The sequence below is a fragment of the Myxocyprinus asiaticus genome, chromosome 7 (genome assembly GCF_019703515.2).
Source record: "Myxocyprinus asiaticus isolate MX2 ecotype Aquarium Trade chromosome 7, UBuf_Myxa_2, whole genome shotgun sequence".
NCBI lineage: Eukaryota > Metazoa > Chordata > Actinopteri > Cypriniformes > Catostomidae > Myxocyprinus > Myxocyprinus asiaticus.
In genome coordinates, this window is record NC_059350.1 from 52218724 (window position 1) to 52230508 (window position 11785).

General features: G+C 36.7%; 1 protein-coding gene across 1 annotated transcript; it reads right to left on the reverse strand.

Moving 5' to 3' along the window:
* Positions 1–1437: 1437 nt before the first annotated feature.
* On the reverse strand, positions 1438–5483 carry LOC127444352 (interferon-induced protein 44-like). Its single transcript, XM_051703658.1, has 7 exons — positions 5315–5483; positions 3781–3814; positions 3436–3634; positions 2796–2942; positions 2474–2645; positions 2099–2199; positions 1438–1793 (listed from the first exon to the last, which is right to left on the reverse strand). The coding sequence occupies exons 1-7, from the start codon at positions 5352–5354 to the stop codon at positions 1605–1607; spliced, it is 882 nt and encodes a 293-aa protein (XP_051559618.1). The 5' UTR covers positions 5355–5483; the 3' UTR covers positions 1438–1604.
* Between the last annotated feature and the right edge of the window lie 6302 nt (positions 5484–11785).

An 11785-nucleotide genomic window follows, 5' to 3' on the forward strand; every position in this document is an offset into this window, starting at 1 on the left:
CTGTTAATTTAAGGATTCTCTCACCTGGCTTGCACACTGGTGCAGGTTCAGGTATTGATTCTGACAATCCCATTTTATTAATTTTTTTAATTATTATTATTTTTTCACCTACAGTAAATCATGAATTTTCACATTGGCAATGTTTCTTTAAAATTATATGAAAAGACAAAATTACTTATTTCTCACTCACCATTGCTCTGAAGTAAAGTGGATGAATATACCACAATCCCAAGTTTTACACTCATTTTAGTTTTACTTTCAGTTTTGATTGATATGTTATTGGGGGAGTGTAGTGAGCAAACTCCATTTACAAGAAACCACTTGTCTTCTCGTAAACAGAAAGGAAACTGAAGGGGGTGGGCCTGTGGACTTGGGGGATTCACAGTCAAAATATAAACTAATAAAATAATGCGTGCTAATGGTGCTTTGTCTAAGGAAATGTAATATTCCTTAAATATTTCCCTAACCGTTTAACATATATTTTAATAAACAAATATATGGAGGTAAATTCATGACTAAATATTTGAAGCATAAAAGCATGTTGAATTGCTCTAAACGAAAAAAATAAATGCATTGTATTATCAGTGCTTTCATTTAAATGCATTGAATTTACAGTGCTTGCATTTTGTGAGGCTGAAATTTAACATGGTTGTATTTTTAAGCATTGCATATTTAATTTGTAAACATTTCACAATTAGTTTCATTACTAAAAACTCAAAGAATATTCACCTTCCAAAGTTAATTTCCAAAATATTCAGTTCATTTGAAAATGCCATCTAGAATTTTCGACAGGTAAAATTCAGCCCGATTTATTTTGCTTAACAAAATTTACTTCCTCAAAATCAGTGGTTCAATTTCAGTTGGAAATTCAAACTTCCACATCTGGGAACCAAGGACGGATTAACCACCGGGCCGATTGGGCCATTGCCCAGGGGCCTCTAAACCCAAAGGGCCCCGAGCTCTAAATAAATTCTTTATATATTTTGAGATCTATTATAAATCCACGTAAATGTCAGCCTTATGTGAAATGGACTACAGCAGCGTGAGCACAAACACTCAAGTGCGCACTCAGGGAATCTGCGTCTCACATCTGCAGCGTGTTTATTTGGAGGACTACAGAGAACAGCCTTTGATTCACAAAAAGCTTTCAGAAACAAAGATATAATACAGTGTACCCTGGCTGTGTACAAAGCTGATGATTTAAATTGATATAAGCGACAGAATTCGTGCAACAGTAAGGATAACTTTAAAATGTTTAAGTCCTGCATGCATTTAATGTTGAATGATAAACAAAATGGTGGAATCGAACCCAACAGAACCTAACAGACAGCATATTCACAGCGCAGTATTAATCAAAATAACTTGTAAACTTGATAACTCTTCTCTATGTGATATAGAAGTGGCAAAGAAGTATTTAATTATTTCTTACATTATATATATATATATATATATATATAGTTTATAGTACTTGGCTTCAGCATATGATCATAACAGAAACACACAAGAAATGACGGCAGACCAGGTAAAACTCAATATGCAAGATGTGTATTTTGTGAAGCTGATCCAGTCAAAGGTAACCAGATTACGTTTTTGATTTCTAGAGTTCAGTCATATGCTGAATTTTCATTGTACTTTATTCTGTGTAATTTATCATTTGCTACTTGTACAATCTGTGTGAGTGCCCTCAGAAGCAGTACATCCATGTCATTTTCTGTATCAATTTCTTCATGGTAGTTCTTCACAGGGAAGATGAAGCTCATCGGGACACCAATAAGGTTACAGCACTCCTCCATCTGGAGAACAACAAATACATAATGATTATTTGAAAGGCTTATTTGGTGAAAACACGCAGTGTTGAGTTGTGTGTAGACTTTGTTGTCAGAATGTCTGTCTGTCTAAAAGTAGTAAGTTCTTATCTGCAGGAAATTAAAACAAAGTGGAATAAACAGTAGTGTTTGAAGTGATCTTAGTCACTTGTTATTGTGTGTCTCAAACTATTTCAATAATAAATTCAATACCAAGGATTCCAAAAATAACTGAATTTATGACCTTAAAAGTTCTCTATAAATTACAGAACTGTTTTCCGTTTTATAATTACCTTTTCTTTGATCTTCTTGCTAGTGTAGATTTTCTTTAAACATTTTTTGACCAGTGGACATGCTTCATCCACCCTTGTCATGATGATCACCTGAGGAATTTCTAAAAACATTTCAATGTAACTGTTTATACATTGTGTAATGCAACTCAAGTCATGATGTATGAGCCTTTAATATGGCTGGACTGACGAGGAATTGCAAAATTACTTTGCTCAAGTTTTGAAGTATTTCTGAGTAAATATAACATTCTTTGATTTTTGGAATCAAAGGGTAGACTTATAGTTAGTGTACATTAATGACACTTTTGTCTAAATAGAAAATGTTAAAATCTTTACTATAGTGAAGTTCATTTAAAAAGTTAGTGCTGTTACACTTACCTAGTTCACTGGCCCTTTGCCTAATATTCGCCATCTTTTTAATCACATCCGGATTTTGTCTTGACACCTTATCAGCTGCCATGATGTAAACCAGGCAGAATGTCTGCTCTTGAACTCCTGGGTCACTTCTGAAGCCTTTATCTCCATCAGAAATAGGTGCTGCTGGATTGAACTAAATGAATGGGTAAAAAGATGCAAAACTAAGAGGAATTACAAATCGAGAACAGCTACAATATTCTTCTGTTCTGACTGTTTGAATTACATTTGACTTTTGTCTGCCAGTTCAAATATAAGAAAGTATACAGGAAAGTGTCCTCCTCACTTTGTATCCTTCATTTAAGAGGCCCTCAAGTGCTTTGACAATGTCATCCGGCTGTACACCACGTGATTCTCCAGACTCTAAACCCATGATGTCATTGAAGACAAAAGGCAGAACAGACTGACCACTTCTAATGCAAAAGGTTCTGTACTGTAAGATGAATGCAGAAATGTGTATTAAATTAAAATATTCAAACTAAAACAAGGATGCATGTTTATGTGCTTGACCAATGAAACATCCGTTGTAGTCCAACAACCTTAAATTTATGTTAAAGAGCAAAACCAGTTTTAACCACACACCTGCTATCATAAGAACCCACAAGAAATTCCAGAGGGAACCAATAATTGTAATTTCTTTATATAAATATAACATGTTAATTTACATGTGAAGTAGCTTAGCAAGCTGCTTTTGCCATGTAGCTTGTAGTGAAGCTACTTTCTCTAACGGACAGCTTTCAGATCAAATTAGCAAATTTTTCTGTAGAGAAGTTGGAAACTTAGCTAGCAACAGTTTTTGAGTATCTTGCCCAGCACAATATATAATTATATAATATAAATGCTTTACAGTATAATTTTAAAACCAATATAACCATCTTTTACATTTTAAAATTAACTCATGTGTGCTCAAATGTTTATATACTTACTATTTTTGTGAAAGACGTTCCAGATGTTGCATCAGCAAGAGCCTCAGTGGTGATTCTTCCTTGGAAAACACTACTGACGGAATTAATGAAGCTGGACTTTCCTGCTCCAACTTCTCCAATTACCAAGATCCGGACATACTTAAAATTTGGATTGTTCAGCTGAAATTCCATCAGGTTTTTCTTCAAACATTCTTTCTCTCTGTTCAAAAGGGGTCCTTTCTTACAGCAATATAATGTGCAACAATCTATCCATCCATCTGTCCATCAGTCCAATCATCCATCCATCTCTCTCTCTCTCTCTCTCTCTCTCTATATATATATATATATCCACCCTCCCCCACTTACCCCCAGGGTGTTTTCCTCCATGGTGCATCATATTCTGTGAGATGAAAAGAGTGTGGTATATTGGCTACTGTATGTATAACAATGTATACAAAATAAAGTCAAATATTAGTGCTGTCAGTCGATTAAATTTTTTAATCATGATTAATCGCATTTGGGTTTTTTTTGTTTTTTTTAATCGCATGAATCGCAGATTTTGAAAGTGCTGACATTTACTGTATATATATATATATATACTTATTTTCTTGTCAAAGTTCATTTATTTCCATCTTAGGAAATAAAACAAAACAATATGTAACAATATAATGCTTTATTAATATTTTCCAAACAAAGCCTTCCACAAGAAATGCACTAAAATAGCACCAATTCAAGCAACTTTAAACATTTCCCAAAGTCTAAGTGGGAGGTTGACAAATTGAATGAACTAGTTTCCCCATGGGTTGAATATTCATTGCAATGGGTATTAAATCTCTAAAAACTGTCATCCACAATATTAATCTGCTGGTAGACCGTGACTATCTGCTTTGTTACAACAGTTGTGAAACTGTGTTCATGATTCATGTCAGAGCGTCAACACCAGCGCCACTTTGAACTCCACATGAAAAGCACTTCCAGACAGAAACATCTTATTCTTCATTTTGGTGTTAGTTAAGACTTGACTTGCATCTGTGATAATTAAATGATGCCTTACAACTCCCATTTGGACTTGTTTTGTACATCTAATAGTGCTAAGAGCTCCTGTCTCCATCATTTTATCACTAACATTCTGACATTCTTTTATTTTCTAAGATAACAACCTCCGTAGCTCTATCATAGGAGAGTATTACGACAGTTCCGGCCATATGTCAATGGGACCGCCGTGTCATGCTATTTTATGCTAAGCTTGTAGGCTCAACTTGGTAGACGGGCTCTGGCACTGTGTCTGTTTGTGAAGCTTCAGTGTAATGACTCCAGAAGCACACATTACAAAGATTTCGCACTTCACACAAGCGTTTATGCCGTATTAATGGTAAATGCATTAATCGCGATTAAGGAAAATGTACGCGTTAAACTTTTTTAATTAATCGCATGCGCTAACGTGTTAATTCCGACAGCTCTACCAAATATTCAATAGAAAACTAATGGAATATTAAATTTCTTTAAAGTAGAAGAAACATATTTCAATAAATATCTTTGACTTCACTTTGACGAGTTCATTATGTCTACTAAACAGATATGGAAATAAATTAATGTAAAAATAAGTAAATTAATTTACGAATAAATGTAACACATTTTTTCAGATATTAATTAATACAGGAGTTATACTGTACCTTCCAAAATTTGAAATTTGAATATTAATTTTAGCAAGATTAATCCTTTATAAATATACAATTATAATACCTAGTGTGCATGTAAACACAAAACCTACCACTGTTCAAAAAAGTTTTTTTAATTTTATTTTTTTTAATTTCATCTTTTAATTCAATACACAAACATATATTTAATTATTAACAATTGGGACTACAAATAAGGCTGTAACATTTTATTGTAAACTCACCTGGTGGTGGTGGTGGTGGTGGTGCCTGTGAAGCTCCCATCTTCTCTTTTCTGAAAAAAAAAATAAAATAAAACAAATACAGCAAATACCACACTAAACTTGATATGAAATAAGAAACACAGCAGAGTGTGCAGATAGTGTATGCTGTGCAGCTCTCATCAGAGCCCTTATTTATAGGCTACACCCAAGCCTGTAATCTTTCATTTTCACTTTCCGTTGTACTGTTATTACACGCATATATATATATATACAGGGTTGGGAGTGTTACTTTTGAAATGTTACAGAATTACAGAATACATGCTGTAAAATGTAATTTGTAACATATTCCGTTAGATTACTCAAGGTCAGTAATGTAATCTAAATACTTTGGATTACTTCTTCAGCACTGGTAGATTTTTTTCACTTGTTTTAACTATAAAAACTCTGTCAGTACAGTAAGACAAAATACACATGTTAAAATACATTCTCTGAAAAACCTAAATATCTTATGCAGTGTTGTTTCTAAAACAAGATCAATCAAATTGATCTTGTTTTAAGCATTTGTAGATATTTTTACAGGAAAACAATACAAAAATTATTATCAAGAATACGACTTTTGCTCTAATATCAAAGGTCTTACTAGGAAAAAAAAAGAAATTATGATCCAACATGAATTTTCTTGATAAAAAAACATGATCTCGCATGGTAACGTGCATGTAAAATGGCTAGAAATAGCATTTTAGCTTAGCTAAAAGCTGACAATTTACACAAGGTTTATTTCTATTTCTTCTGCTCCAAACTTACTTCAAACTTACTTCTCTGTCTGCTCGTATGAATGTAACACATCATAAGAAAGTGTTTCACCGCTGTTCAAATGCACTTTGGATCGCATCATTAAATGAACAAATGACAATAAAATGCAAAGTAATCTCTTCAGTAATCAAAATACTTTTTGAATGTAACTGAATTCTAATTACCAATGATTTAATCTCGTTACATGCTTGTTTAGTTTTTGATCCTGACGATCCCATTTTTGTTTTTATTTATTTTTCACCTACAGTAATTCATGAATTTTCACATAGGCAATGTTTCTTTAAAATTATATGAAAAGACAAAATTACTTATTTCTCACTCACTTCTGAAGTAGAGTGGAAGAATCTACCACAACTCCAGTTTTTATACCCATTTTAGTTTTACTTTCAGTTTTGATTGATATGCTATTGGGGGAGGGTAGTGAGCAAACTCCATTTACAAGAGACCACTTGTCTTCTCGTAAACAGAAAAGAAACCGGGGGGGGGGGGGGGGGGGGGGGGCTTGTTGTATTTGAAATACACAGAATAATCTTTGAGGCGCAGTGCAGTCAGGAACAGGAAGACAGCAGGGTACAGCTGACAAGGCCTTGAGGTGTTGTAGGGCTTTACTGGTTGTTTAGATCAGTGTTACTATCAGAAATAATTAATAATTATTTCTGTAGTTATTAATCAATATTTAAATTAATTAATTGGATCTAACTCATTAAAACCTCATATGGGACTCCAGTAAATGTAGCGTGCTACGTTTAGGAGCAAGTTTGGTTATTAGCAATAATTAATAATTATCAAAGATAATTATTAATTATTAAAATCAATAGAACATTGATGAGAATCAATGTTAGCTTTTTTTTAATCCTTTAAATCAACAGTTATCAAAGATAATCGTTAATTGTTAACGTCGATGAAACATTAAAGTTAACACTAGCTTATTGATCATTCAAATTCAATCAAAGATAATTATCAATTATCAAAAATCAATAGAATATTAATAAGGATTAACATTGACGGGGCACCACCCTGAAATCAGGGACTAATAACCGAATATTAAAACAGTCTCAATATTAGATTGTTTTCTTAGGAAAATCGACATCCGAAGAATATCGATTTTCAGGAAAAAAAACAATGAATGAAGGTTTGAATCCGAGCACTGACATCCCGTCAGCATGACACAGGCGTATGCAGAACAAACCAAAACACTTCTTTTGTAATATAAACAAAGTTTATTTATGCAGTAATATCAATTAATAATTAATACAATGCAGTCAATGAACTTCCGACTTACAACTACAAACTAAACAGTGATATGATTAGATATGGAAATAAAATAATCCTATAACACATAAGGTGTGTGTGTGTCAGTGTGGTTAGTGAGAGAGAGAGAGAGAGAGAGAGAGAGATTATTCAGTGACAGCCCGAAAGCTGATTTCGCGATAGCTGGAGAGAAAGCAGCCGTGTTCATCACTCAGAGACGCGGTTTTACGTCGAGGCTCGTAAAAGTCCCTTGTTATCTGACTCTTTAATGGATGAACTCAGTTGCTGTCTCACCCGCGATGGCGAAAATGCACAACAGTCCAATCTGGTTGGACCACAATACAGCAAAACAAATTTGTGATAATTAATACCCTGAGTATTAATAATGAGCGGACATGGCGGTCCGTAAACTGTACAAGCAAAAACCTTGAAACACAAGAATAACACGCTATAATATTCTATCTCTGCCCAGACGTAAACCTCTTACTTGAATCGCATGAGGACACAGGTAGAATGTGTTTTCCTCCGTCCTTTAACTTTGACCTTGTTCCTTGAGGCTCGGGTGATGACGGCGGGCGGTACGGCTGTTGATTGTCGGCGGGTGGTACGGCTGTTGATTGTCGGCGGGTGGTACGGCTGTTGATTGTCGGCGGGTGGTACGGCTGTTGATTCTCGGCGGGCTGGCGGAGAACTCAGAAATGTCGACTTGATTGAAGATGGAAGAGAGATCTTTAATCTCTTCACTTCTGTAGGCCAACGGATGAAGATGCGAATTGCTCGGCGGTCTCCTTCGGATCCGTTAGAGTGTTCGGTTGAACACAGAGTAATCTCAACTCGTCCAGCGAGATGGAGATTGTATGGCTACAGTTTCAAGTCGGACATTACTTCCTTATGCCACGAGGTTGCACCGGAGAGCAGCAAAAAGCTACATCCGTATTCGGTGAACGAAGTCGCCGGAAGCAACTTTGGAAGCATTTCAGAATTATTTGAAGTCCTGATGATGTCATGTTTGAGGGACGTTCTGTTGTGTGCCTCATCCAATAGGAGTTGAGTGCTCGATCCTTTAGTGAGCAAGGCTTCATGGATTTGTAGTCTGTTTTGGACTCCCTTTGTTTGATTTTGGTGCGATTTTTATCAGTAAGATTTATGACTCAGAAGGAGGGGGCTTGAGGAATGTTTTTTATGACTGTTAGGCCTGCCTTTGTCTTCTATCTGAATACATGAGGCCCAACAGTGTGTTAGTAAGCTTATTTACCCTCGTGGGCCTGTCAGCTGTACCCTGCAGGCAAGGTTCATAATGTTAGTGTTTTTTGTTGTTTATGTTATAAAAAAAAAACACAATAACTGTAAGGTAATTTTTTTGAAAAATAAATACATTTGTTTCAGACTTTTCAATCTGTTTCTTTTTGTGATTATTGTTAAGGGGATAGCTCTTCTGCATAATACAAATTATATTTTGAAGAATGTCTAAGTGTTTTTGTCCCTGCAGTGAAAGTCAGTGGGGTCCAATATTGATTTGATAGATGAAACTATTTAGTATATGTTAAAGTTCATAGCCTTTTATAGTGTGATTACCATACTGCAGTCACTATATGTGTTATGCTTTATTATTCATACTTATTCATTTATATTGCTGTTATGTATTTGGGGGAGATGTGTTTAATGGGCATATCTAATAGTGTAGCCAGGATATCATTGTTTCAAGAAATGACACATGGAAACATTTGGTCTTTTATTATAATGTGGGTGGCTCTTAAAAGAGCCTTTGGTTTGGTTCTGAGGAGAACCTTTAATGCCTGTCACACCAGTGGCTGCCAGGGAACTGCACCCTCAGCACAGAGGTAGTCAACAAGGGTCTCCCTCACACACATTGCTTTCCGTGCTGCATTATTGCTCCCTACTCTTCTGATGTTCTGCAGTGCAGAGGCCTCTCCGTCAGCAGCAGGGGTTAGTGGGTCCCGCCCAGTCCTTGTCCTCCGCAGAAGGTTGTGTAGAACACAGGTGGCATTCACACAGGCTTCCGCATTGGAAGGGCTGACACCAATTACACACCGATACATTTGCCACTGTGCTGCGAGTATACTAAACGCATTCTCAACAGTCAGTCTTGCCCGTGAAAGCCTGTAGTTGAACACCCTGTGTCTACTGGGAAGGGTCTCATCAGGTCTCTGCGGAGAGGGAAGACTTCATCTGCCACCATCACTGGTCTTCCCATAACTGCCAACCTCTATGATGCGGAAGCAGTATTTGGCATCTACAACTGCTAAGAGGACAATAGAGAATGTCCCCTTGTAGTTGTAGAATAGTGATCCAGAGTTGTTGGGAGCCTGGATCAGTACATGCTTCCCATCAATAGACCCTAGGTGTGAACTTTACGTCCTAACTTACGCGAGAACTTACAGCTGGTGCAACCCTACCCAGGGGAAATGGCTCGGCGGAAGCTCGTGTTATCCTTTGCAATCAGGGGACCCACCCTCCGCAGCAGTTCATCAAACTGGGTCCTTTCAAGCCTGAAGTACTGATGGAACCGGACTTCATCCAGCCGCAGTTCCTGCACCAGCCGGTGGTACTTGCTGTGCTGACTCCGAGCCTGAATGGTTTCGTGGACCCAGACAGACCGACGTTTGCACTTTCGCTGCAGATAAATAGCCGCAATGGCAAAGAGCACTCCTTGTTTCTCGTTCATCTTTGATATTATGCATTTTATGTATTGATTCCATTTATATTTAGTCTTTGCCCTCCAAAATGTTTGTTTTTTAGCGGCAAGAAAACTGATTCGCTGTCAGCAACAATGGAATGACATCCGTGAATGTCATTCATAAACATTACTAGGCAACCAGTAGTGGGATCGCCCACTAGCGACCTAACCGCCAGCCACATGCAGCGACAAAGTCGCTGGCAGTGTGAACGCAGCTTTAACGACTTTGTTGCTAGATTTAGTGACTTTTTAGACCCCTTTAGTGACTTTTTTTTTTAAAAAAGCACCTAGTGACAAATCTAGCGACTTTTTGGACAAACTTTAGCTACTTTCCGTGGAAGAGTTGCCAGTACTGCCGCGCGAGCACGAGGTCTTGCTTTATCGCCACAGACACACCTCTCTCTGCATCTACTCTATTCAGTGAGTGGCAGACAGAGGAGCAGCACATTCAGTTGACCACAGCAGCTGACACAGACGTGAATTAACTGCGCATATGCAAACAGAGTTGCCAAGGACCAATCAATAATCTGTATGGTTTGCTCCTCCTTTGTTTTAAACAATTTAATTTGACCATTATTTTAATTGCTTATCACTCACTGTTACCCAGATGGAGGCTGTGCGAGAGAAAAAATAAGACATTCTGTTGCTTCTAACTTTCTCTCCGAGCAATCATTTTATTAATGGGCAACGTTTCAGTCACTATTTCATACTCGTTCCATTGTCTGACAACAGAAACAGAACAAAAATGTAAATAAGAACAGCTTTATTGGGAATTCGGCTGTATTAAAATACAGTATGTGAGCACAGAAAGTGAGAAAGAAGCAAACAGATGTAAACGGCTGACACAAGGAAGAATGCAAATATGACGCGATGGCATCATGAATATGCTAATTAACTTGACGTCATCTAGCGACATTTAGCGACTTTTTGAGCAGGTTTTAGCTAGTTTTCATTGAAAGTAGTTGGCAACACTGGCTGTTAGTGGATATTAACTTTTTTTTATTATCGAACAAATCACAAAAACTCCGATCGCAAATATCTGTTTTTAATTTCCAAAGTGCTGTCGCTGTGACAGATATGAGGTCAAATATTATGTAACAATGATCTTATACAGTGGTGTCTGCAGCTGTATGACCATATGCACTGTGCATACAATGAGCGCTCCGACTGACCTGAGAAATTTTTACTCTCAGAATATTTCATCAATCATGAAATGTGTCCTGTATTTCTATTGGCTGTTTAAAGGAACTAACAATGCTCAGTTTGCGAATGAATAATTCTTTAAAGTCGTTACTTTTCAGTGAATTGGCCAAACGGGTTTGCAAAACAGTCTGAATCGATTCGTGATTCAGTACAATTTGTTCAGAGTGCTCTCTCACTGAATCATTTGGAGCGGTTTCTCGTAAAGTAAAACAGCATCAGGATATTTACAAATACAGTGCTGGATACAGTGTAAATTTACTTACAATAATGAAACAAAAGGCTGTCTTTTTGAGAGGTACCTCTGAGAAACTTCAGCTAGTGCTGTGTCATGTAAACAATGGGCTGTTCAAACTGAACGTGTTTTTGTGTCCGCTCGCGCTGTTTTTCAATCATTTTCCATGTAAACATTCGCTAGATGGATGTCTTTTGACAACCGCGTCACATTTCAATGTGTTTGTAGCATCTCTTACGGGAGCGCTACATTTTTAGACGCTGTGTCAAGTTAAAAAACTTCTTCAACTGATAAA